General features: G+C 42.7%; 1 protein-coding gene across 7 annotated transcripts in view; it reads right to left on the bottom strand.

Moving 5' to 3' along the window:
- CENPE (centromere protein E) overlaps nt 1–20,093 on the bottom strand; it is a 52,056-nt gene extending 31,963 nt beyond the window's left edge. For 3 of the 7 annotated variants that reach the window (XM_054694597.1, XM_054694598.1, XM_054694599.1), the window contains exons 1-20: nt 19,976–20,093; nt 18,454–18,545; nt 16,077–16,166; nt 15,859–15,977; nt 15,076–15,195; nt 14,563–14,644; nt 14,334–14,401; nt 14,195–14,260; nt 13,506–13,557; nt 12,082–12,169; nt 11,634–11,763; nt 10,548–10,667; nt 9,509–9,667; nt 7,805–7,952; nt 6,843–6,931; nt 5,508–5,675; nt 2,523–2,597; nt 2,182–2,301; nt 433–555; nt 189–354 (exon numbers count right to left, since the gene is read on the bottom strand). In XM_054694597.1, coding sequence (XP_054550572.1) covers nt 189–354; nt 433–555; nt 2,182–2,301; nt 2,523–2,597; nt 5,508–5,675; nt 6,843–6,931; nt 7,805–7,952; nt 9,509–9,667; nt 10,548–10,667; nt 11,634–11,763; nt 12,082–12,169; nt 13,506–13,557; nt 14,195–14,260; nt 14,334–14,401; nt 14,563–14,644; nt 15,076–15,195; nt 15,859–15,977; nt 16,077–16,166; nt 18,454–18,545; nt 19,976–20,031 — 2,131 coding nt within the window. In that variant the 5' untranslated portion in view covers nt 20,032–20,093. The other 4 variants (XM_037509615.2, XM_054694600.1, XM_054694601.1 and 1 more) reach the window with 4 other exon arrangements.
- Nucleotides 20,094–27,769: the final 7,676 nt, after the last annotated feature.

Below are 27,769 nucleotides of genomic sequence, written 5' to 3'. Positions count from 1 at the left end.
TAAATTACATAGATCATTTCATCAGATCAATAAAATTTATTTAAAAAGTCAATTTGGTAAACATGTGATTGAATTGTTAAAAACAGAGAATGATGGATATTTAATCCTGGACCATAACTGCAACATCCTTCTGGTACATTTCAGAGAAAGCTAATTTGTGTGGAGGTAAGCCTAAAATTATAAAATACCTTTTGGAATCTTGCCATCCATAAGGGAGGTGAGCTTTGCTATTTCATTATAAGAAGACTGCAGCTCTTTCTCCAGGTCCACTTGCATTTTCTTTTTTGTCTCCAACTGCCTTTGATATGCATGAATATCATTTTCCATTTGATTGCATGTACTCGCCAGTTCTTTCTATTAAGGGAAACACTGGAAATTCACAAAAATGTGCTGACCACACCACTTTATGATAAATATTACATGATCACTTACCATTTTCTCTTTCAGCTCCAGGTTTTCACTTCTAAGAAAGGCTGACTCTCTTTTGGAATCAAGGGCTACAGTTTCGACATCAAGCAGGGTCTGCTTCATTTGTTTTAGGTCATCAGTGTTTTCCTTACAGACACAAAGAGAGGATTTAGTAAAATCTAACATTCTCACAATTAGGGAGGCTTTACAGAACATGTATACAGATGGGATTCCCAACACATCAAAAATGGTGAAAGTGTGCTGCTCCCCAAAAGCAGTCCAGAATAGATAAAAAGAAATATTTTCCATAATAGACATATTTTTAAAATCATGGTTATGCTTTTCTGAATTATAAAAGCATTGTATAGAAATACCGTAATTTAAGAAATCTATTGTGTACAAAAGGTCAATAAAATTATCGTTCAGTTAGCCTGTTAAAGTTCCACTTGTATTTTTATTTTTAAGCTACTTTCTTAAATACTTGAAAATATCCAGTTTCTTTTTTAGATAAGTGGCATTTTATCACCATGAACTGAATGAGTTCAACCACATGACTTTGACAGAGTATTAATGCACGCATGAGAGAATGGATAAAACCCACTCTATGAATAAAGAGAAGTAAACAAACAATAATCTTTTAACAAGTGGGTGAGTCTGCCTGCCACTCAGTTGAAATCAGCAGACAGACACACAGGACGTGGTGACAGGGCTGTCTTTCTAGGGCCTCAGAAAAGGGGGAACATGCTGAGGAAGAATCAGGTGTTAACAGACATTAGCAAGAGCATAGCAAGAGAAGGTTAAAGAAAAGTACTGTGTGATTAAGTGAAAACTAAAGTGAAAGTAAAGCAACATAAACTAATATATGACATAGTCTGACCAGAAAATGTGGTCTTTTAAAACAGGGTATTAAAAAGTAGGCTCAAACTTGAAATAACCAGGTGGACTGAAAGCAGACAGAAAAGAGATTAGCGATTCTTTGTGACATTCAATGTTACTTCATGCCATGATCTTTCACCAACCAACATCATCTAGAGACACAAGTTTCTGAAGAACAACCAACAAATTGTTAAAGCAGTTGCTGGAATTATAACGAGAATACAAAATGAAATATTAGATTCTGCTCAGTTGCATATGTTTTATAGTTTCATTACTTAATACCCACAGAAGTGCTCATCTGAACACAATGACTGTACGCTTCTGCACATATTTAAACTACAGAAAAAATTCTTAATTACTGAAATTCAAAATAACTTACTTCACTCAAAAAAAAATATGCTATCGTCTACTATGTCAATGGTTCTTTATCCCTAAAATGGCAGTATGAGCCCCTCTCTCGGGCCTCCCCGGTGGAGCAGCAGTTGAGCGCAGCGCTGAGAAGCTGTCCGCAGCCTCTGCAGTGCCGGTTTGATTCCCCGCTGGCTAGGGAGAACCCCACATAGCGCAGCAGACCTCTCCTGCCTCATCTGCTGCTCCCCTCAGCAGTGTCTTCGGCCCGTCTGCCTGTTCTGTACCCCGCTGTGGCTCTGGTGAATTCTCTCACTCTCCCGCACTTCTGACCTGTACCCCAGTTCTTGTATAAAATAAATAAATAAATCTTAAAAAAAAAAAAAAGAGCTCCTCTCTCATAGTATGACTGACAGCATTAAGTAAAATGTCATTTGTGTATCAATTAGAATAGTGTCAGGCATGTGAGGCTCAATGTTAGCACTTGCTATGAGGAGGAGGATGGGGTCTGTAAATGCCAACATTGTACAAGATAAATATGGTTTTTACCGATGAGTATGACAAGTCCATTCTTGTATTTTCTGACTGCTGAGAGTCTATATATTTCTGTAGCTTCTTAATCTGGTCTTCTTTTTCTTTAAGCATCTCTACTTTTGAGCTTAATTCACTCTAAAAGAGTCAAAGGGGAGTGAAACGTCATTGGGTTTGAATTCTAAATTACTGAAAAGATTTACATTGAATAGCTTAAACACTTAGACAGTAACATTTTAAAAGGGCCCATTTAAAAATCTAATTCCTTCTATTTTCTGAAGTCATGTTCAGTCACAAAATTATCACATAATTTATAGTTCTAATCCCTTGTCAATAGAAATACCAACATAAATGCTCACCTCCAGATCTTGATTATATACTTCTGCATGCTTAACTAAATTCTTTAAGTTGGAAATTTCATGAATTAGTTGCATCTGTAAGAGCATGTGAACAGGTAACACAGCAAACCAATAATTAATAAAGAGAAAAAAAGCATTCATTTACCGCTTCAGAACTACCCATCAGTTAGAAGGGACTGAGAGATCAACTATTCAAGCTACTGCAATAGAGCACTTGGTTATTTAAGATCCAATAAAAATGCAAAAGCAGCAGAAAACAAAATCAACCAACCAAAAAAAATCCCAAACTCCAATAAAAGAAACCAACAAAACCCCAGCATGACCCAAAAACCAGTATGTCATCGGTTAATAAAGCTACCATGAATTTGAAAGCAAATTAGTATGCACCGCTTGAAGGAGATGTAGTGGTAATCTGGCTATTGAAAAAATACACTTTTCATAGATTTTTGTTTGTGCAAGCTAAGTGCAGAAATAGATTCTATGAGATTTTTTTCTTTCCCATAAATGATTCATTTAGTTCTACATTGGGCTATGATTTGTAGCTCATATTGGGATTGGAATAGGTTCATTTGGTGCCTTTACAATTTTATTACTGCTCATCAAAGTCACAGAGGTCTGTGTGGGATTATCACCTCACTGTTGCCCTACTCTACAGAAAATATTAATGTTATTGCTTTACATACTTCAACTGACCAAAAGTACAAAGAATAAGACAAAATTATTTCTATTAAAGTTTCTATCAAAATAATGGCAGGATTAAATACTTGAATATCAGATTTGTTTGCATTTAGAATAGTCTATAATTTACCAAAGATATACACATTTTCCTTAGAATTATTTAATGTTCATAAGCAGATGAATCCTTGCACCTTAAAAAAGAACACGTAGAATACTTTTATTTATTTATTTTTATAAAAGCCAGTCAAATTTAGCGGGGGGGGGGGGGGGGTTGTATACCAACTTTAGTGTATACCGACTTCAGTGACACTAACGTTAATAAATACTAATAACCCACTACCATCGGGCCAGCCTGTAGAATACTTTTAATACCAAACTTTATCTAGCCTAATATACCCAAGTATTATCATTTCTTTATTGTATCAATATAAAAATTCTCAAACTATATTAAGTTTCTTTTTCTATTCTAAGTCCATTCAGACTGGTCTCATTTCAAGTGCTCAAGTGCCACCTGTCCTGTCAGGCAGTTTTAGACACTTGCTCTGAACCTTTATTCCATGTTTCTGTTATGCAAGAAAAATCACATTTACCAAAATGGAAGAACCAAATGAGAAATCTTATTTTTTGATTACATGTAGAAAGAAAAATTCTCCCACTTCTCATTTGAAATAGCATTTTAAGTGCCAGGGCTCATAAACGACCAAACCATGTGTGTGAAGGTCTGCGGGCACCCCAATAAGGCGGTGCTTAGGGGCTGAGCAGAGGGCTAAGACTGGGGGCAGCCACCACACACCACAGAGACACTGTGGGTTTTAACTGTGATTTTCAGCACGTAATATGAAATATTTTACTTCTTAAGATAACCTCTAAATTGTGAAAATTATAAAATTACATAAAACAAATTAAAATAGAATTTTGAAACTTGTCTTGCTCCTCCGACTGACTCAATCCAGTGAGCTTCAGTTTCTGCTAAGTGGTGTAAAAAAATGTTAGAGAACTATACATATGCCTCAAGTTAACTATGTCATATTATTATTTACCATAAGTGATATACAAAAATTGGATGAACTGGGGAGGAGAAGGCCCAGGGCACTCTCTCGGTGAAGGAGGAGGCCTGCAGAGCAAGCCTGGGGCGGCTGGGGCTAGCCAGGCCCTGCCGCTGATCAGGACAGGCTTGGATCTGTGGGGAGCTAGTTAGTGGCACAACTGGAGCTTCCAGGCAGTTTGGCTTCAGAAACCACACGACATGAGACAACACCCTCTCAATAAAACTCAGTCCCACCAACTGAAAGTCCCTGCTCTTTTTATGACAGTGCATTTTGTTATTACGCAAATTATGACACAAGTTAAATGACCCCCATAAAGAACTTACAGACTTCTGCCTTGCAAGTAAAATACTTATGAAGTATAGGAATAACCACATGGGCAGATGGAACTAACAGTTTGGTGCAGAATGCTTTTCCCCCTTTAAACGTGAAAAGAGGGCAAAAGACTATGACGCTGAAAAAAAGGACTGTGTCAAAAATCCAACAAGTAGTGGTAAATTAACCTGTATTTTAACTACACCAAGACACTGCCTCTTATTTTGGGAGAGTTCATGAATCAATTCAAAATCTCGTAACAGTTATGGAGTCTTGTTTCAAAAAAGCAAATATACACTAAAAAATCTTACACGGTAATTTCATCATGTCTTAAGTTAAGGATTCTATACTAAGAAATGCCTTTAATTTTGGGATAATTTCTGAGTCCCTTAAGTCTGATGGTTTCTGGATTAGGTTCTCTTAACATGTATGCTGTTATATACTTGGAAAATTTAAGTAGTCTGTTTCATTTCTAAAAACTCCCTAAAGCTACTTAGTATTAATTTTTCACAATAACTTTAAAGAGAAAAAGAAAGTACAAAATCAGCTTCCCCAGCTATTCTAATAATGTCCTAAATATTGAGGAACTGACTTTGTAAATAAAACAAAATCCATTAATATGTAGCACCCATACATAAAACATTCAGCTAGATATTAAAATTCATAACATTCAGTAGGAAACAGCTATGCTCTAGGCAGCACTTCTGGAATCACAATAAAGGAAACATTAACAGAAATCACTGGAAAATTATTTCTTCCTCCTCCTTCTTGTACAAGAGCCTATGCGAAACAAATATGACCTATTTGTGAAACAAAGTCAGTGAGTTACTTCTTAAGTTCTCCCAGCCATGACTGGAAGATGCTGGCCCCTCAGTGCCCCGCCTCTAGCAAACACCTCTCGTCTAAGCGTGGCTTTCCCTTAGTGTCCTATCTTCACAGCGCTTACCTCTTGATCTTTCTCAGCTTTTCTTTCTAGAGCCTCAAATTCATCCAAATCGTTCTTTTCTTTTAATTTCAATTCCATTTCTTCATTTTCTCTTCGTAGTTGTTCGTAGTCCAGTACCAGATTATCATAGTTAGCACGGAGTGAGTTCAACTCACTCTCTAAGTTTTCCTATTGTGAACCAAATGAGACATTCAAGTCAGAGAGAGAACGCACATCACATATTTTTTGTTTCCTTAACTAAAATTTGGATTAATCGAGTAATTCAATCTTGAATCACTTAGTGGCTTAAGCCATTCTCTTCTTCAATATCTTTCTAACAGTCCAGGTTGATTCAGTCCAGGTTTTGTAACAAACTGCTGAGACTGGCTGGGAGAGTGGGGGAGGAGGGTGCACACCAGCCGGCACACTTGGCCACAAACCCATAAGCTTCTCAGGAACATAGCTGGCTGTTTAATTTTCTACTTGCCTGGCTCTGTACTATTTCTCAGAGGGCTGTGAACTTAGGACAGAAAACAGAGTTTTATTCATTGACCTCAGAAACTTAAGAGTTTCTACTATTTCTACTTTCTATGTAAGAAAGAAATAAGCTCGGAGTCTATTAAAAAAAAAAAAAAAAGCAAAACAAACACCAGGGGTTTTTTAAATAACAACAAACTTCAAGAGTATGTTTCAGACACAAAAAAGCACTTTGCCTACAATACCTAAGTAACAATAGTAACCAAATATAATGGTTAACTAATGATAGTAATTTCCAAGAAGCACTGTAATTTTATTCCAAAATAAAATGAACTTTTATTACAAAATGAAACTGAAAATTTCTTTAACAACTGTATTTCTAAAACTATAGAAATTTCTTTGAACCTTAGCAGGCCAGAAAGTAGCCAAACTCTCTAAATGTACTACAGCATCTATCATGGTATTTCTTATTCTTAAAAGTTCTGATATGCCATACAAGAGTTATTTTTACTTTTCAGTGTTATCTGGTAACAGTTTTGTCCATGATATATCATTCCTTTACTGTTGATACATACCTGAGAAGTTTCACACTTTTAAAATCAGTTCTTTTTACCCTCATGGCTTTGCCCAAGGCAAAACAGAACGTTAAAAAAAAACCCTGACACTAAGATTTGCTGGTAGAGACCTGGAAGCAAAGGCTCACCTATAGCCAGATACATGCACCTCAGCCAGAGTTAGAGCTCGGGAAACCTTAATTAGATGCAGAATTATCACTCAAATGAAGTCAGAGCTCAAAATGTGCTTTAACAGCAGCAAACACTGATAAGGAGTTGGATTTCAAAGAGTAAAAGCACGTTCTGTGAAGTACTTTTAACTTACCTGACTTAGTAGCTTTGTTGCTGGATTCCACTCTACCTCAGTTAACGTATCAAGCGTGTTACTGAAAACATCAGACTCTGAACAGAGAGCTAGGAGGAGAAAAAGAAATTTATCCTTTACAAAGTTTCCTAAATGTCATATTGAGATCATTGAGAAATTCTGATTAGAGGTAATGATTAGTTCAAATTATCCCTCGCATTCACACTCTGAATGCCAAGGATGCAGTCACAACAGACACAGTCACATGTGCTGCTGTTTGAATTAAGATCACTTGTTGGGGGCTTCCCTCGTGGCCTACGGATTAAATCCCAACATTACTACTATGGCCTCAGCTCGATCCCTAGCCAGGGAGCTATTCACATGGCATAGCAGACCTCTCCTGTTTTGCCCCCTGATCCCCTCAGCAGTGTTTCAGTAGATCTCCCTGTTCTGCTCCCCAGTCTGTATCTGGTGAATCCTCTCACCCCCATACCTCTGGCCTGCACCCCAGCTCTTTTAAGCTAAAAAAAAAGGTTGCTTGTTGGCTTAATAATGAAGCTCCTTGATACAGGTAAAATGGACAAATCTATTCTGAATGGGATTTGATCACTGTGAGAAGATTTAAAAATTTTGCTTAAAAAATATTTATAATGTTGGAGACCTTATTTTGGAACAGACTCCAGTGTAAATGTCACCATTTCAAGATTAGCAAGGTTTAAGGTGGACGTTACAGGGGTACTAATTTAACCAGACAATGATGAGGGGCAAAACCAGTAAAAATACCTGCCTCATGTGTTTCAATCACTATTCTTGGGGGGTCTGGAAAGAGCGGCTTTGTCTTAGAGTTACTTGTTTTTATAATTACCTCCATTCTATCACAGTTAACATACTATTTAAAAAATGCTTTAACTGTACTGAGCTGTAAATTAATTTTCTCTTTAAAGGGATGCTTCATAATCAAAAGAAACTGAAAAGAAACTCACATTCATCGATTTCTCCCAGGACAGTTAGAGTAGCTCTTTGTGATTTTGTTGTTACATTTGCTGGCACATTAAATTCATCGACATAGTTTGAATCTTTCATTTTGTTAATTTTTCCGAGACACCAAGTGACTCTTCGTTTTCTTTTAGCCTAAATAGAAAGAAATCAAAATAATCTCACCTGGACCGAGGCTCAAACAATAGAAAAGAGAGAACTAGTTTCCATTTTCAAAGCCACTAACTTGGCAGAATTTTCTTAACTACTTCAATGCAAGTGTAAGGACATCCTCAGATGAGAAAACATAATCCCACTTTTCAAATCAGTGATAACTCCATAATAAATTGCATGAAACTAAGTCACATTTCATTTTTATTTGAAGGGTTCCTTGTAAGTTCCCTGGGATTTAGCTGAAATGAACCAGGGACTCCCGCTCCTTCATCAGCCCATCCCAGCCTGCGGGTCATCTTGATACTGCGACTCCTCTTGCCTTCCCTGCTTCTTGCACTTCAACCCTCACAGGGTCTTGCTAAGTTTGCCCAATTTTTCCCTCTCCAAAGTCATGCCTTTCTAAGCTGCAGTTCCGATCATGTCATGTCCCTGGATTTCTTTGTTCACAGCAATGCAATGTTCAAATCCTTTCATGTGGTTTAAAATGCCCCTGCCACAGGACAATGTAAATCTGAGGAACAGATTATGTTTTATCACAACTCTAGGCTTTTGTGCATGTTGAGATCTTCCTGAAACCCTCTTCCCTACATCTTCCCCTGGGCTGTTTCCTACCTGCTAGGTGTGTTCTGAACGCCTAGCAGTATCTATCAATAACAACCCTCGCAGCAGACACTTGCTGGAGATGTGCTGTGTGGAGAGTGAGGGGCAAGCACACTTCTGTATTACTTCACATCATTCTCACACCAGTCAGCTCACAGGTAAGGGAAGTGCAGCAAAGCACACTTAAGAATCGCCTGGTGTCAACATTTGGAGTCGACAGAACAGGATCACCTTCAAGCAGTCAGCTCCACAGCATCTCCTTACCCACATCACCTTCACCCCAGAAATAAGCCCCCACTGGAGTAAACCAAAAGCACACAAGCTGGAAGCCAGAATTTTTTAACACTATATTGATTTATATTCTCAATTTCCCTGAGACTATTACTTCAGTTTATTTAAACAGAAAATATCCCCATCTGCCCTGGAGACCTGTGGTTCCCAATGGCCTAATCTCTTAAGAAGCAGTTGCAAATGGACCCCTTGACTGTAATCTAGGATTCCCGAATTAAGGTCTGTGTGCATGGGAGCAGATCAGTATTCGTAACTGCCTTCCATGGTGCTGGCTGGTGAACAGGCAGGCACACCAGGCCTTCCGGGCTTCCTGTATACACTGTCTCACAGGATAAGAAATGACTATGTAGGGCCTCCCCAGTGGTGCAGCAATTGAACACTGGGCTGCGAGGCTGCCTGCAGCCTCTGCGGCGCCAGTTCAATCCCTGGCCACTGGCAAGGGTCCCACATGGCACAGCAGACCTCTCCTGTCTACCCCGCTGCTCCCCTCAGCAGTGTATTTCTTCGTCAGTCTGCCTGTTCTGTTCCCCACTCTGGCTCTGGTGAATTCTCTCACCCTCCCGCACTTCTGACTGTAATAAACACATCAGAACATGAATTCTATTCTCTATGGACAAAGTTTAAGCTGTCAACTTTAAAAATTTTACCTTTAATTCCTGCTGTGAGGTGAGGGAAGAAGAAGTCACCAGCATCCGTGTTAAGTTTTGAATTTTCTCAATCTGTACTTTTTGAAGCAAATCCTTTTCTTCCAGAAGTTGAGCCAATTGGTCTTTTTCCATTGCCTGGGCCCGAGTCTCTAAAGAAACCTATAGAACATAACATTGCATTATGTTGATAATGTAGCTAGATTTGAAGAATATAAATTAAGTATGTCAGCAATGAGAATTTTTTTTTTTTTTAAATAAAGATTTTTTTTTAATAGAGGCATGTTTTTATTATTTATTTGTTTGTTTGTTTGTTTTGTTTATACAAGCACTGGGTACAGTCAGAAGCGCAGGAGGGTGAGAGAATTCACCAGAGCCAGAGCGGGGAGCAGAGCAGGCAGAAGGACCGAAGTACACTGCTGAGGGGAGCAGCGGGCGGCAGGAGAGGTCTGCCCGCCATGTGGGACCCTCCTCTGGTGGCTGGGGAGCAGCCGGGGATCGAACCGGCGCCGCAGAGGCTGCGGGCAGCTTCTCAACCCAGCGCTCTACCGCTGCGCCACCGGGGAGGCCCAGAATTTTAATTTTATTGAAATAAAATATATCTCATCCACAGAACACTAGCATGCAATGACCATAATCAATAACTTCTCAAACTTATAATATGGGGCCATGATGATCACAAAATTCCAGTGGCTAGTAATTACACCATCTGTCAGATTTCTGACTCAGGGCTGAAGAACCCAAGATGGCAAGAGGTGGCCTCTTTCTAACCTAAGTCCTAGTTTGTGACAGTTTCTAGGAAGTATCTCCACATGGCCCATTTGAATATCTCAAAATTTTCCCTTTGGAAATTAAAACCCAAATCCAGAATTATTTCAAGAAACTCTATCTTTTGGCTTGTAGTAAATTAGTAAACTTTGAGTTGATTTCTTCCTGCAAACTTTTACGTTTAGGCTGCAGGACTCAGGTGCTGTCCTGGGCATTGAGAACCCAGCTCTCACTCTGCCCCTATTCTTTCCAGAAACGCATGGCTCATACATACCTCCTCTAACTGCTTTTTAAGGTCCATGATTTCCTTCCTGTATCTCTTCAGGAGAGCTTCATCACTTGACACCTCGTTAACATAGGGAGTATTTTTCATATATTTAGCAGTGCTGGCAAACTGGGGAAAAATACAAGTGTTAAGTGTTCAAAACTAAAAAGAATTAATAATACTTAGTTTTTTTTTATAACTAATACTCATTGTCGCTGCCTTAATACTTCTGAGCAGAGCGCAGCAGCTGTCCCTGAAACACTGTAAGTCCCCTGCCAGTTTCCAAAGGAAAGCATCGCTCTGCAGATGGACATCAGTAGGGCCCCTCCAACATGCGAGCTGCACCCCATCTGCCCCCTCAATGCCCCGCAGATGCTCCCTTTGCCCTGGAGCTTCGCCTCTAGTCATCTCTCCTTCCTGTGAATTCTGTCCCACTTATTAGCCACTAACTATTAACCCATGACAGCCATGCTGGAAAACAGGTCTCTGTTCCCTGTAAGACTATACATCCTGTGAAGCCAGGAAGTCTATTTTCTGTCTTTGAATCTCTGACATGACCTTGACCTAGGGGCCAACAGCCATTTGCAGCAAGTTTCTAGAGGATGAGTATCACAAGTCACTATAGGAGGGTATGTGAAGGTGGCCCTCACAGCTGTTCTGTTGCTCCTTCTCACTTTTAAGCATAAAATTCAGGTCTTGGGTAAAGGCTAAGGCAGGCACCAATCAGCCAGCAGGGATTTCAGAATTGTTTTGTTAGAAATATGCACACACCTTCTAATTTTGAAAGTGACACTTGCCTTTCATTTATAGTACTAACACAGTTCCCTTTTATACTAAAAATAAAAAATGAGCTAAAGAAAAATATCAAGTCAATTTCAGTAAAATAGTGTTGGATGTGGCAAAAAATGGAAAGAGAGGATATAAATAATTCAAGTTTGGGGAAAGTAAGGAATGCTACTTCATGGAAAACACATCAATTTTGTTGTAACACGTATATAAAGTCAATTAAAAAGCATACGTCTAATTTTAGTAAGCAGTTTTTTCTTAAAGGTGATTTCCCCCCCAACATTTAATGGAGATAAAAGTGAAGCTCACCTGCAGAGTAGTGAGGGTTTCATCATAAGACACTGGAGTAATTGTGCAGATGATACGTGTTTTTGCATTTCCTCCCAAGGAATTCTGGAGAATTCGTGTTAATTTGCTATCTCGATAATTTATGAAACCACTAAGCGAGAAATGATTTTGGAAAGAAAAAGATCAAGAATTTTTATATCACAATGCGGTTGGTTTAAAGACCTTAAATTAGGCATACCGTTAAGAATCAGTTCTTTACAAGTTACAAGAGGCAGATGAAAACAACTAGAAAGCATATAAAATAGGAAACAAATTTCGCTCTCAGTCATATGTATAAAAGGTCATGCACCACAGAACTACAAAAGCTTTTGAATATATGGGGAAAACCAGAGTCACTTTAGAGTCACTGAAATGCTAGCTCCCAACCGAAGGAGACGTGTGCAGTGGCCAGGGACCGCGGGAGACTCACCCCACTTGCCCGTCACTCAGCCTCTTGATGACTTGCCCCAAAATAAACAGGCTTCGATTTATGTTGCAGCCTTCCTTGAGCCGCACACCTGAATGATCAAACAAACAGGAAAGCAGAACTGACCCTTCCGTGGATAAGGGACAATCACCGGTTACGGGACAAGTCAGGCATGGCGGGGCCCGGTGTGACATCTGTGCTCCGGTTCCCACGAGCCCACCTCTAACTGGTGAAGGGAAGGGGCCCCCATCCACCCGCCTGCCAAATGAACTGGACAGGTGACAACTGAGAAACAGCACAAAGAAACAGATGACCAAGAAAAGAGGGAGGGTGGTGCAAACCCCAAAGAGCCTTCCTTCAAACCAAGTTCTTCCAAACTGTCAGAAGCAACTAATGACATAGAACCAAAAAGGCTCCTTTGTAAATGTTAGTATGCTCAGATGGCTAAAAGAGCAAAAAGGAAGCATATACTGAAAAAAAGCTCTCTCCCACTTTCGGCTCCCTTCTACCAGTTTCTTTCCTCACCAGAAGGAAACCTCACCAGCTTATTCTCCTAGCGATTCTTAGCACTACAAGTACACATGTATCCACCTCTCTGCCTTCTTCTCTGCACAGGCTGTGGGCACCGCACATACTACTTAGTGCTTTGTGCCTTTTCACTTGGCAACATGCCCTATTACTAAATGTCGGCCCTCCTCATTCCCTTTATAGCACAGAGGTCCGCTGTGGGCATCATCCGGCTGTACTGACCCAGCCAGCATCCTGTGGGAGGACATGCAGGTTATCAATCTACTACTGAAACAAAATAATTTGCAACATGGAATTTTCAGTAGATGCTATAGCATGAGTGTAGTACTGGGCTACTATAGTAACACAGTTGCTTCAAAAACCTGCATCAATCTCTAGCTCACGCTCTGAAGGTGGCTGGTTTGCTGCTACAGGCCACAGCCGCGTGTCCCCACAGGCTGCAGGACACTCACATGGAGGTGCCTTGGTGAGGCTGAGCCTCCCATGAATAGTATGCGTTCCATTTGTTGAAGGGTTTGGATGAGTTCTTCAGGTCTGTTTTAGAGTTTTCTTATATTGTTCTAAGTAAAAGGAGGCTTTGCTGTGCAGTGACTATTCTAACAGGCGGGTGAGCACATTGGCGCTCTGATGACCGCCTCTCTGAATTGCCTCGGTGATTACCAGGGTCTGGATGGATTGCCAGCTACCCTTCTGGGCTGCCCAGAGACACAATCCTGAGGTCTGCATAGCTTCAGTTTTCTAATAGACACTATTTCAGTCTGAAACAAAACTAGTCAATATAGACGCTGCCTTCTGTCGGAAAACTTATTATTTTCTAAACCATACAGCAGCACTTTTCTTTTACCCTGTGAAATAACAGCAGGACACTCAGCTCAGCAAACCTCATGCCTGTTCCTTACCTTCTGCCCCCGTCTGGGCAGCTCTTTCACTGTCCGCAAGATCAACCAAGTTCTGTAAGATGGGGCAAAAGGAACAATTAGGAAGGTTGGATTGAAATAATAAAACCCAAACTACTGACAGCATTTTTAGCACACAGGCTGCCTGACCACCCCTTGCCCTGGGTTCAGCTCCTGCCCCGAAGGAGACCCTCTACACTCTTTCTGTCCTTAAAGGCAGCCCCCAGGACACGGCTGGTAGAGGCCCCCTGGGAAGTTCACACAATGCCCAGGAACCATAAGTCTCTACAACTCAGCCCCACCCACGAGTGCAGTCGCAGCACTGTCACCCCACAAGCCCTGCAACTCACACACCCCTGAGCTGCCTGGGGCCGCCTCTTAGGTGGTTCTGTGCTCCAGTCTGCTCTGCTTGTCATTCAGTATGAAGTAAGGGCTGCTTCTTCACTGTGGCTCTGCCAACCTTATCCTTCCTCCCAACACCAGAGTCCTCAGGCCTTTAGGGACAAGACTTGTTCCTACAGCCCTCACTGTGCAGAGCCAGCCCCCGGTGTCTCTGGCTACACTGCAGCATCTTCAAAAGCACAACTACCAGTTCCTACATGTCTTTGCTTATTCAGTTAACAGATGGGAAAACAAACGTCCAGCAGCCGAGGGACACTGGCTCTGGCCCTGAGGAGCCACCTCATGCTCACCAAGTGGGAAACCTTGACGGAGCCGTCACAGTTAGAAGGTTCGCCTTTCTCTCTGCTTTCCAAAATCTAGACAGAAAAGGCAACTTGTAGAAAAATGAATGCATTCTTCATTGGAAAGACCAAATAGGGAGTTACCTACCATCCTGAAAATGGTATGGGAACGACTGCTTCTTTGATTCATTTTTGTAATTCCATAATGTCTGTTTTCTGCAAAAAGCGAGTCATATTTTCACCGTGTATGTTAAAGTCCTGAGAAAATCACTAACTTTTTTTAAGTTTAAAAATACAAAGTGCGACTGGAATCCCAAACACATTCAATTCAAAAGTTTATATAAGACTTTTGAAGAAATCCAGGCATAAGCTCTTACTTTCTCCCTTTGTGATCCACTTCAAAGCCATTTCTGATGTGTAAACCACTTCTTCTGTGAGATCTGACACGTATACATTCCTCTGAAACAGTTTGATTATGGGAAGATAAAAGAAACAGAAGTCATTTGAAAGTGGGCATCTCAAAAAGAAGGCGCAAACTATCACAGAATTCATTCATAGAAATTAAAAGTGGAAAACGGGGAGTATTATTCTATATGAAAATAACAAGTAAACCCATGAAACTCACAATTACTTCCTGTATCAAAGCACATAGATTCTAACCTGAGACTTTCACTTTGCTATTTTTGTGCACTTACACGAAATATTTTAGCCATCAACACTTAAAAACTATATATATATATTGCTTGAAAGATGACCTTTATAAATACTTAAGAAAACGAAAAACAAATAGAAAGAGAAGACATTTTAAAAAAATATAGAAATTCCAGGTTAATATTGAAGAGCAATAACGCCAGTATGTGTGTCTATTTTGGGAGCCCCTGAACTCTTACATTGAAGTCTTCCCGAATTATTAAAGGCTTCATTTTTTGCGTGTCACAGAGTAAGTCTGTGATGGTCTCATTGTAGATCTCCATGTAGGACACACGTAAGAGAAATTCCCTATCAGGAAACTATAAGGAAAAAAAACAAAAACAAAAACAGTAGAAACAGATCATCCAATTATGAAAACTAAATACTGAAGAAACATGTGCTAGCAAAAAATTCATAAAACACACACACACAGAACCCTATGATTTTACATTGACAGTAATAATGGCATACTATGAAAGCATCGTGTCACAAATAATGAAAGTGTAATACCATGGAATTAGAAAAGCACCCAGCTCAACTCTCTCTTAAGCTCAAAGAAAACTCTATCAATAGGTGTCCGAATAAGAAACAACTACCGACTGGTAACGAATCAAGTTGCCTCTCAGCCCTTCTGCCTCCCTTCTCTTACCTACATCTACTTTTTACTGCTCCCTGACGAGCAATGGTAGCTAAGCAAAGGCAGAGGAGCTAACCATTCTGGTAAGATTTTCCTGTTTCTCAATGCTCCGTTTTGGAAGGAGGATTACTCCTTAAGGATCCCAGAGAATGAAAGAACTATCGTATAAGCTCTGTAAAGTAAGTCTGCAGGGAAAGTGTGACTCCATGCTTTGTCTTTCTTCTCCCCCCAGGAATACCCAAGAGAGCTGCAAATCTGCTTCCTTTCATCACTGTAAGGGAGAACTATGGTTGTGGTCCTATTATTATCACTTCTACTCACATGAACTAGAAATTTAGGCATTTACCTTCTTAATTTTTTGGAAAATGTCATGAATCGCCCTGGGTATTACACCCAAATATTCTTTTGACCCCATCATAGTGTAAGTTTTTCCTGAAGCAGTCTGCCCATAGGCAAAGATAGTACCTGCGAAAACAACAAAGATTGAAAATGAATAGTTGTGAAACTATCAATACCTGTTAAACAGACACCTAAGACTAAAATGTGTCTTCAGTGAGTACAAACCATTGTAGCCTTGGATAGCAGAGTCTATGATTGGTACTGCTATTTCTTCATACACGTTTTTAGTAGTTTCATTACTATGAAAGACACGATCTAAAAACAAAACAAAACAAAACACAGAAATCAAACCAAACAAATCAAATGTGTTTTCAGGGGGGGAAATATTGTTTAAGAATGAACAATGATGTAAAAAAAAAAAAAAATTAATATTAAAAAAAAAATGTGTTTTCATTCTGAAGCAGTAGTTACCCAAAGAAAACTGTTAGGTGGTAATATGACAAAATATTTAAGACACAATGTTTTCTTCTTATCATTTCTCCAAAAATATACTTTTTAAAAAAGATTTATTTATTCATGCATACAAGAATGGGGTACAGGCCAGATGTGTGGGAGGGTGAGAGGATTCACCAGAGACAGAGCCGGGAACAGAACAGGCAGACTAATGAAATACACTGCTGAGGGGAGCAGCGGGAGAGACAGGAGAGGTTTGCCGCGCCATGTGGGATTCTTGCCGGCTGGCCAGGATTGAACCTGCACTGCAGAGGCTGCGGACAGCTCCACAGCGCTGCGCTCAACTGCCTGCACCACCAGGGGAGGCCCCCCAAATATACTTTTCTATAAGAGGTACTGTTCCTCACAAGAAAAAGTGCAAGTTAGCTATCCTATGTGCTTTCAAGACAGCAGGGCAAAGTGGCTACATATGGTGGTCTGGATCAGGCTGGACAGAAATCCTGGTCCTGCCAGTTTTAAGTGGTGTGACTTTGGTCAAGGTGGTCGATGTGTCTCGGTTCCTAACCTGTAAAGCGAATACATATTATCTTCCTCACAGAATGACAGTGAACATACCAATACTACTTAGCAAATGTGAATTACTAGTCTTTGAGAAATTTAAATGTTCAGAATCTATCCAGCAAGCTCCGGCTCTCACTCAAGCAAGGCATGCAGACATCTGGGAGATCAGCACTGGACGAAGCTGCAGTGTCACAGGACGACCAGCCAGCTGGCTGCAGAAGACTGGGCTGGGGCAGTGTTTGCACCAATGAATCATTAGGATAGGATACAATTCTCTGCTTTTGTGAGCAGACTAAAAAGAGCCACTCCTTTAGTGGTCTCATAGTACAAAGCTCCTAAAAAATGGATTTGCAATTTAGAAGGGAAGTGTACTGACTCTCAGTGAGAAACTGTGATCACACAGCTGGCTCTGTGAACTCACATCTGCCCAGTCAGCAAGACTCCATGGAACCATGAAGAGTCGTGCTGCAGAGCATGGAGAGCCAGCTGCATAGTTTTCCCTGTCTCAGACAGGGGGAGACGGCAATCCTCCACAGGCACGTGTGGCTGCGGAGAACCTGCAGCACCTGAACGTGACAGCTGGCGCACCTCCCAATCTTGCTTTTATGATCTCACACGTACTGTGTTAAGTTTTGAAAATGACACCCATACCATCAAACAGCCCTTTTCCAAAAGTCATTCTGTCTTCTGTTCATCTTTATCCTAAATCTGTTATGTTGGCCTTGCAGTTCAATACTAAGATGGCAACTGCAGCCTGACTCCTGGCTGTTGCGAGGACCTGAGGTGCTTTGCCGAGGAGCCAGAGAGGCAGCACAGCCAGGAGCTGGACGGAGATCTGGAGTGCAACTCCCCCACTTGCTGCAGCCAGGAGCATGGCCTGTTCGGCTTCTCATGGAAACGGGAAGCTCAGCGTGCAGTGCAGATGCACAGACCAGGTACAGAATGCACAAGCTGACATGTACTGGGCACACAGGACATGCCTGGAACATGGCAGCACTACCCATGCTAGACCAATATCCAGAGCAGCCGGGTCACTCCTTAGCAACTCCAGGTTCCTTAGTCCTGGCCAGTTGTCTCTCATGCTTTGCATCTACCCAGACAGGCTAGGTCCCCGCAATAAACTCCCATAGCACTTAGGGCATGAAATGTGACTATGTGTGGAAAGCCTTTCTTCCCACTGTACGATCAACTCCACAGAAGCAGAGTGCATCCCCACAGTGTTCCAGCACACAAAGAAAGAAGATCTTCACCGCTTGAGCCTCAAAGAGCTTCTAGTAATTCACTGTGCAAAGAACATGCTGAAACCAATGAGCTTAAAGATGACCTGACATTAGCCACAAGTCCTGGGGCTAGGGGATTTCAGGCCGCGAATACATGTATGCATAAGAGGGTACAAAGTTGGTACTATGACTAAAACACTGTTTTAAATGTCAATGTATTAACTTATTCATGATGAACATTTTTTAAAAACTTCCCCTGAAGAAGTTTAGAGAAGGCATAGTCTGATTTTTTTTTAAAAGGAAACTAATCTTTGTACTTTCAGCAGGAAAAAGATAACATATTTACTTTTATGCTATTATAATCTTACCAAAATTGAAGGATTTACTCCCATCAACTTGATAAATAACATTATTGTCAGTTTTCCAGTAAACTTGGGTCTCTTCTCCAAGGGCTTCTTCTCTGAAAGAATAAAATACTGCACTTTAGTAAAGCTGATCTTAGAAGTCACAATAATTCAAAAATAAAATATTTCATCTTCTAAAGAGTATTTTAAAAGATGGTAATAACATTCCATATATAAGAAAAATATGGAAAATCCATCTTTGAGAGAGCAACACTTTTCAATGGGGCTTCAGTTACCTCCTGCCTCTTCTAGACTTCCTTGTAAAGTTCTGTTCAATCCTTTACCCAGTACTGACAGCAGAAGAGACAGATTCAGAACCGAACTCTAGTAGGTTCATTACCCAACTCTGATTAAAAACTGCCTGAAATCCTTAATATGGCAGATAAGATCTGGATCATTTTTTTCTCTCTTCAACTTTCTCTTTCTCTAGTTCTTATATACACCCTCGAGTAAATACCTGAGGACTCCTCAAAATACCAGTCAACCACCTTGTGCCTGAAATTCTCCAATACTGATTTCCATGAAAAGTGTCACTGGTTTCCTCCCTCACACTGTGCAGGGGAGGGCTAATGACCTCTCTAGCAAACAACAGCAACCTTGGTCAGAAGGGCTTCTGTCTTCTAACACAATGAGAGCCTGGAAAACAGGAAATTCCTCACCTTAATATTCTAGTTTGTTAACACCCAGTAATATTTAACATTTCTCAAACACAAGCTGTGTTAGCTTTCTGGAACCAGGGCCAGACGCTAAAGAAGCAAAGGGACTTCATCTCCCCTTCCTGCTTTTTCTCTGTAGCACCCGTGACTCCAGTGTCACCACCTAATATCTTGTATGTTTTGTTTTCTGTCTCCCCCACTAGAAAGATCTACAAAGCAACAATGTAGTGTCTGTTTAGTAAAAACAATACACTGTGTTAAAATAAACAACCAATATTGAGTCAACATTCTGAATGTCAATTTAGTCCTTGACTGAAAGAAGATTTGAGTGCCAACCGAATACAATCATGCTCTGCTCTAAGGTGGAGAAGGACATCCTCTGAGAAATGTGAAGTAAGTTCTTCCTAGAGCAGAGTGCAAAGGCACAAACCAAGATGGTAGACCCCAGCACACATGTACGTATGTGTACACACACGTATGTATACACAGGGACCGCCTCCCTATAAGCAGTTCTTCCGTGTTCAAAACGTGCACTGTAGCAAGACAGAGGGGCCCTGCCCTGAGAAGTACTCAGTAAGAGGGACAGGCACTCAAGCGTGTAAAACGACTACCTGCGCAGTGCAGGTAAGGCTCGTTCCCACCAAGACTCCCCGGGAGCGGAGGCACGGGGGGATGAGGGGTCGAGGGGGCGCAGGTGGGGGAGGCCCGGGTGGGAAGCCAGGCCTTGCGCTCAGGGGTGCCCCTGCAGCCGAGTTCCCGGGAGCTAAGGGTACATCTTCCAGCCCCCGGGCCGCGGAACCCCACAGGCCCGAGGCCGAGCACTCCCCTACCTGCTGTTGAGCGGCCGCACCCGCACGCACACAGCCACGGCCCCTTCCTCTGCCATCCCGCCGGCGTCGGCTCGCACCCAGCTGCTTCGGGAGCTCGGCAGCACTACCTAAGTTTAAATTTCCGACGCCGCGTCTGATTGGTCGCTGCATAGTGACGTCACGGGCGTGCGCCCGCCGGCCGGCGCAGACGGGCGCGAGGCGGGCGGCGCGTCCACGGGCGGGGCGGCACGGGGGCGGGCTGCGGGGCGGGGCCGCGGGGTCCGGGGTGGGGGCGGGGCCCGGGCTTGGGGGCGGGGCCTGGCGCGGGGCCTCCTGCGCCGGCCGCCCGCCCTCGCACCGGCCGCCAGGGGCTGCCCTCACACCTCGCGCGCGCTGGAAAACCGCCGCAGACAGCGGCTCTTTCCTTAACAAATCAGAATTACGACCTTAAAAAAAGGAAACCAGCAATTTTGTTTTTGTGAACAACCGACAAACGACCAGAGTTGGAACTCAAGGCCAGCCAGGAGTCTTGGAGGCCTTGCCCCACGGCCTCTCCGCCTCCCCCGGGCTGTCAGCGCCAGGCCTCCGGCTCGGGCCGTTTCTCGAGGCCCCTGCGGCTCAGCGCCCGCCCTGCCGGGCCTTCCCAGAGAGCCAGAGCCTCCTCCTTCCTTGTCATTCCAGGACGGGCCGAACGTCACTTTTTAGAGCCCTCTCTCCACAAAACAGCAGCTCTCCTGTCTGCCACACGTTTCTTCCCTTCTCTCTGAACGCTCCTTGCAAGGTTCAGGCCCCGTAGTGTGAACTGCTCAGTCATCACGGTCTGCTGTGGCCGCAGCGTCCGCCCACGAGGTCCCTGCCCGCCGTTTGCTCCCCGCTGCCTGCAGCTACAGGGATACTTCCACGGAGTCAACAGTTGGGGGAAGACCGCGTTTTCAGTGATCACTCCACGCGCCCGCCAGCTTCTGGGAAGGCGCACGGAACACACGCTTTCCTCGGAGGCGAGAACTAAATTAGAAAAGAGACCTTTCATGACACGTGACTTCATACTTACGACTATCCTAATAAATATTACTTCCTCTCTGCTTTAAGAAATGAGGGACTCGAGGGCCTCCCTGGTGGCGCAAGGGGTTAAGCACCGCACTATGAGGCGCTCCGCGGCCTCTGCAGCACGAGTTCGATCCCCGGCCGGCCAGGGAGCAACCCACATGGCGGGCAGACCTCTCCTGTCTCCCCGCTGCTCCCCTCAGCAGTGGATTTCAGTCACAGGCCTGTTCTGCTTCCCGCTCTGTCTCTGGTGGATGGATCCTCTCACTGCCCGCCCCCCTCATCTCTGGCCTGCACCCCAGCTCTTGTATGCGTAAATAATTTTTTTTTTTTAAATAGGGACTCGATTAAAAACTAAATAAAACCCTTCCAGGCCTTGCTTGGCCAACCAGCTGTGAGCGGCGAGCGCTACACAAGCTTCTCTGAGCCGCGGGGGAGGGGAGGAGGGGGGTCGTGGGCGAGCGAGTCAGCACAGGGGTGCCAGCGCTCAGAAAGCGGGGTTCGCATGGGACCAGCCTGACCCCGAGCTGGGCCTCCCTCTAGTTTCCCGCCATCGCGCGGGCCACCGACGCGCGTGCCGTGGCGGGGGGGGGGGGGGGGGGGCCGGAAACGCCCTCTGCCGTAAAGCGCGGTCGTCTAGTTGGCGCCTATCGTGAAGCCGGTCGTGCTCGCGACAGTGGCCGCGCTCCTCACAGCCGAGTGCGGCGGGCGCGGCCGATGAGGCGGCCTCGGCACGCGGTGCCGCTGCAGAGGCGCTCGCTGGAGAGGCGCCGAGGTGGGGTGCGGGCGAGCCCCTTTGAGAGGTACGGAGGGGCTTGCGGGGAACGTCTCTCCTTACCTGAAGGGCTACGGTGGGCTCGCGGCCGCAGGCACAGTCACAGCGATAGTCGCGTCGCGGGTCTCCTCAGGGTGCGCGTCTGCGCCTCCAGCGCCGCAGGCCTGTGTTCTAGAAGCTTCTTCTCAAACAAATCTGTGGCTGTGCGGCCCTGTGAGTCTTTTTCAGAAGGCAAGCCCGGGTACCCGCTGTGGGCGCCGTCGCTACTTCGTTTAAATGTGACTTTGCCTAAATGTTTTCACTCAGTTCAGGAAGGTGAAGTGAATTTGGGAGGCATATTAATTGCCCACTTCCACATTATGTTTCCATTATTGTCTCTCACAGACAAACACTAACACCAGTCCTTGAAGGGTGGCTAGAGTGAGGCACCCAGAGGAGGAGTGGGAACTGGGGGAGGGTGGGAGCGCACCTTGGACTGAGGGGCGACTGGGGTGCTCAGGTGGTGGGAGAGCAGGTGACCACACCTGAGGAGGCCGGCCGCACCGTCAGAAAATTAACAAGGCTGTGGAATATGGCACTTAATTAAAGATAAATGATAATAATAAATATAAATAAGAAAAACGAAAAAAAGGTAAAAAGAAAAAGAAAGAAAAAAGTAAAAAAGAAAAAAAAAAAAGATTGTTCCCGGCACCAAACAGTGCTAACTTCTTTTGTAACAGCAGAGGGCACCATCATCCTGCCCAAAGGGGCCTTGCCTCTTCACGGTGTTTAGCAAATCTTGAGTGTGGTGAAAATATTAGGATTCACTTATTTTCTGTAACATTAATTGTAATGTGTTTTATATTATGCTGTCGCCTACAACACAGTGACTGTGTTTGATAGATACAGGTTTGATTTCCAAAGCATAGGTCTTGTCTTTAATTTCGGTGTGATGACTTTTGCACGGGTGGTACAAAGAGTGTCCCTTTCCTTGGAATCTGGGTGGCCGAGGATGTGGGTGGCTTCGTGGAAATGACACTGGCGGGGGTCAGTCCAGCTGTACCCTTAATAAGCTGTGGTGCCACCCTGGAAAATCCCTCCAAAGTTGCCGTTTTCTTATCCACTAAGTGAGGACGTTGGGTTTCTAAAATTCTTTTTAGCTTTGATAAATATATGACATTTACATGGAAAAAAATGGCTAAAATTGAGTCTGTATGAGCATCATATGGATGTGAGGGAGTCGGAAGGGCTGTTGAACTTACAGAGAAAATCTAAGGTGGGTACCTTGTACCCCCACTGATGGCAGTCCTCCTCCCCCCCAGGCTGTCCTGAGTTAGGTGCTGCTTCGACATAAAAATTTGTGGTGGGCGCACCTTTTCCTCCTTGCCCTTGTGGGCATCATGTTCCCTTTCTCTTAGTATCCACGCCAAACCTTGACCTCGTTCCTGACCTCGCCAGCTCCTGCCACGTGGTGACTATGCTGTGCTGCCAGGGTCATCAGATAGCGGCCTCACCTCCCGGGCTCCATCCCACACCAGTTCTTACCTTGAAATTTCCCTCCATTTCTTGAGAATGAGGTGTCTGTCAAGTCCCAGAGGATCCTTCCATTCTGCCCTGGTGCGTTCTTCTCCAGGCCCCTCCCCCAACTTGCTCCAGCAATTATTCTTCTATTTTATTTGTTTTTTTTTTTTCCCCTAAAGATTATTTATTTTTGCATAGAACAACTGGAGGGCAGGGGCAGGGTGTTGAAAGGATTCACCAGAGACAGAGTGGGGAGTAGAACAGGCAGATTGACTGAAACACACTGCTGAGGGGAGCAGCGGGTGAGTCAGGAGAGGTCTGCTGCACCATGGGGTAGCTCCCTGGCCAGGGGATCAAACTCAGGTCCTCTAGGTAGTATCACTGATACAAACCCTAGGCCACCAGGGAGGCCCTATTCTTCTATTTTAGGGGAAAAATGCTGGAAAACAATAAAAAGAAGAATCACCTGTATTCGTTATTCCAAATAATTATGCAAAGTCATCAAGTGATTATGCATTTTATCTACCCACCAATTCTTCCTCAGTAACTTATTTTAAGTTTCTTTTTGATCTTGGTTATGGTGGGAGCTGGGAAGGATCAAGGCAAGGATAAGAACTCCTTGTGCCCACCATCTGGGTATGGTCTGCTGCAGCCCTTTGGCTCTGGAGGCCCCGAGCTCTGTTCTCACAAGTGAGGTTCACCTGGAGAGAACGTCTCTAGGTACAGAAGAAGGCAGAGGCAAAACCAAACTTTGTCTGGCTTCTCTGGATTATGCAGGGAGCAGGCTGTTAAAAACACAGCTCCTGGAGTCGGTGGCCCCCACCGCACAGGTGCCCCTATATTTCTGTGAATGACACTCTTCCCCTCTCTCCTGGAACTGTTTAATTTCATTGCCATTCAGGATGACTTCAATCCGCTAATAAATGAACCCTGAGAAAGATCATAAATCGATGATTAGTTTACCTACTTGCACGTGGTATCCAGTCTTAACTCCTTTAATTGTTCCCAGAGCAACAAGAGCCTTGTCATCTGTATGTCAACCACATACTCCTAATTGGTTGGCAGTTAGCAACTGAGAATTTCTCTGTGCCAGGAATTAGGAATTTAGGATACAACTTTGAACAAAACAAACAAAAAATATTTGGCTTTAACTTGGCATTTTCCAGTTTACTCATATTTACTAATAACTTAGAACAAGAGATTTAAAATTCCAAGTACATTTTTCACCCCTTTTAGTCATATTTATCCCTTCTCCGTACACATGCACACGTGCATACACATTCACACATACACACACACTCAGCTGTTTAAAATCTGGAGCATTTCATGGTTAATACTAAAGCTGTGCTCCTAATTTTGACTGTCTCCATTCATTACTTTTCTGCTAAAGATTGTCAACTACATGATTTTAGATTTTTTTTATAATATTTGCTTTGTTTCATAACTCCATATCTAGTCACAAATTTATGAAATGGGGGAACATAAAGAATAAGGAGTAAAACCTTAAAATTTTCCAGCAAGAGAAACCCTAAGAAAATAGACATTTGTGGATGTTGAAATAATAAGAAATTTACACACCCACAAATGTCCATTGAGAAAACTACTAAGTGGGCATTTGAGAGGGAGGAAGTAACATGGAGGCAAAAATCACAAATGCAAGAAGTGGCAAATATTTTGATAAATTTCACTGACTACTGATTGCAGAAAGAACTGGGCTTTTAGCATGTATTTTTTTTTTTTTAAGATGATACACCTCTGGCAAAGGGTAATTGAAGCATGTAAAGATTTGTTAAAATAAATTTTCACTGAACTAACATTGGTTTATATAATAACATTGTGTAAACTTGAGGTTTCAGCCTAATAAACATGTTTACACCACTTCATGATTTCCACCTCAAGTCCAGTATCTGTCCATCATCATAAAATGGACCCCACGCCAGTATGTGCTTCACCCACAGCCCCTTTCTCACAGCCACTAACCTCTAATCTGTATATGGGTTTGTCTTTGTTTGCTTTGTTTCTTTATATTCCACAGATGAGTGAAATCATATTTGTTTTTCTCCATGACTTATTTCACTTTATTTAATACCCTCAAGATCCATCCATGTTACAGCAAATGGCAAGAATTCATCTTTTTTATAGCTGAGTAGTATTCTGTTGTAATATAGCCACTGATTGCTTCATAACTTTTCAGTCAATGATTTGCTGGTGATAGAAGACATTTTTAATTTTGTTTGTATAAGGCCATATACTTTTAGGAAAACATTATTTTTTTATAGATTATCAATTATATAGGACTTCAAGGTGCAACTTTCTCATTCATCTTTGTTTGCTTCCATATAGGCCATAACAAATGGAACACATGCATCATTTTAGACACTCAACACATACTTGCTGGTTTCTTATCTCTGAGCCCTCTTCTATACCTTATCACTATACTGTACTATATTACTATCCTACAGTACCATACTGTTCCATATTACTCTTCTATATCTGTGTCCTATTACTATCCTGCACTTTATTACTGCAGCATATATCCTATCCTATACTATACTACACTCTGCTATATTACTGTAGTATAGCCTGTACTTTGTCACTATACTATATTACTATGCTATGTTGTGCACTGTATCACTATAGTATACGTTATTACTGTACTATATCACTACCCTGTACTGTATTACTGTGGTATATTCTGTGCCAGATCACCGTACTGTATTACTGTGGTATAGCCTGTATTCTGTCACTATACTATACTGTATTACTATGGTTTATTCTGTACTAGATCACCATACTGTATTACTGCAGTAGAGCCTGAACTAGGTCATTGTATTCTATTACTGTACTATATTCTGCACTGCATTACTTCAGATGTGTAACAACTCTGAAGTTCATGAAAAAAAAAGGTGACCGACTTATTAACAAAAGCCTTTCTGGGGCAGCTGGTTTTCAGGTGTGAATAAAAGAAATGGTTTGCAGGATGCAGTGCCTGCTACTTCACAGTGAATGTTTACAATCCCTCTTCTTCCTAGGCCTATTCTTCCTGCAGGCTGTACAGCCTTCTGCCTTGTTGTTTTATTTCTTTCTCTCCATCAGCTCTTCTCTCTTTCTTACTCTTTTTGCCCATGTCTTCTTTTTTTTAATGTAGGTTTTTGTGTGGTTGGATGTATTATTTATTTTTTTAAATGATTTATTTATTTTTATACAAGAACTGGGGTACAGCTCAGAGGTGCAGGAGGATGAGAGCATTCACCAGAGACAGAGCAGGGAACAGAACAGGCAGATGGACCGAAATACACTGCTAAGGGGAGCAGCAGGCCAGACAGGAGAGGTCTGCCGAGTCATGTGGGTATCTCCTTGGCCAGCCGGGAATCGAACCTGTGTTGCAGAGGCTGCGGACAGCTTCACAGTGCTGCGCTCAGCCCTCTGCACCATTGGGGAGACCTGCCCATATCTTTCTTCATTTAAAAAAATGTAGTTTCCTGGTCTCATTGTCTCTCTGACGGCCTTCTAGAGTCTTACCTTCTACTCCTACCAAGGCCATTCTTTCCCGAGTGAGCACAGGCACTATTAGTATTATTTCCACCCTGACTGTGGAATTTATAAAACTCAGTTTGTCTTCAGTGCCTTTTAGAATGTAAGTAAATAAATAAAAGTTATGCATATTCCACTCAGAAAAGCATGCATCTGTGCACCAAAGAATACACATAATAATGTTCCTAGGAGCATTATTTGCAGTGACCCGCCCCCTCACAAAATGAATAGATAATATGAACAACCTGATTCTTATCAACAGCACAATGACTAAATAAATTCTGGCACTTTCTTCAATGAAATGCAATTTAGCAATGAAGATGAATGATTTCTACGTACAGTAAATGAGTAAGACTTACAAATGTATGTTGTGCGGAAAAGGTGGACACCAGCGAAAACATACCGTTGAATTTATCTTAAATAAAAGTTAGAAAGAAGTGAAATGAATGAATAATGTCAGAAATTGGACTTGTGGTTTCTTTTGGTGAGGAAGAACATTATAATCAAAGGGGGCCTGGTGGGGAATTCATGCCTCCTAATAATAGCCTGTGTCTTGATACTTGTGGTGATACCAAATACTGGCCTCAGTTTCCTTCAGCCAATAAAAGGAAACAGTTTGAGGAGAAGGAAAGTAGTTTAATTTGTTGACAAACTGAGGAGGGAAGCAGACTCATGTCTGAAAGGCCACTGTCTTGCTCTTTGGCAGAGGGCAGGGGTGCTTATACAAAGGAGAAAAAAAAAAAAAGGAGGGGATAGGAGGGGCTGACATACCCTTTTGAAGCAGGTATCTGGAAATTTCATTTCGGGTGGGCACCAGCTTCTTTTGTTGACACCTGCTTTTTAACTTCCTTATTAATCTTCTTAGGAATGTCCTTCCTTTTCCTTAGACTGCAAGAAGACAAACTTGTTAAATGCAACAGATAGGAAAGCTTACTTGAGGGGGTAGGAGGAGAGTCCTGTCC

The sequence above is a fragment of the Talpa occidentalis genome, unplaced genomic scaffold, assembly GCF_014898055.3.
Source record: "Talpa occidentalis isolate TD23 unplaced genomic scaffold, MPIMG_talOcc4v2.1 talOcc4.13, whole genome shotgun sequence".
Lineage (NCBI taxonomy): Eukaryota > Metazoa > Chordata > Mammalia > Eulipotyphla > Talpidae > Talpa > Talpa occidentalis.
This window is presented reverse-complemented; position numbering and strand designations above follow the sequence as displayed.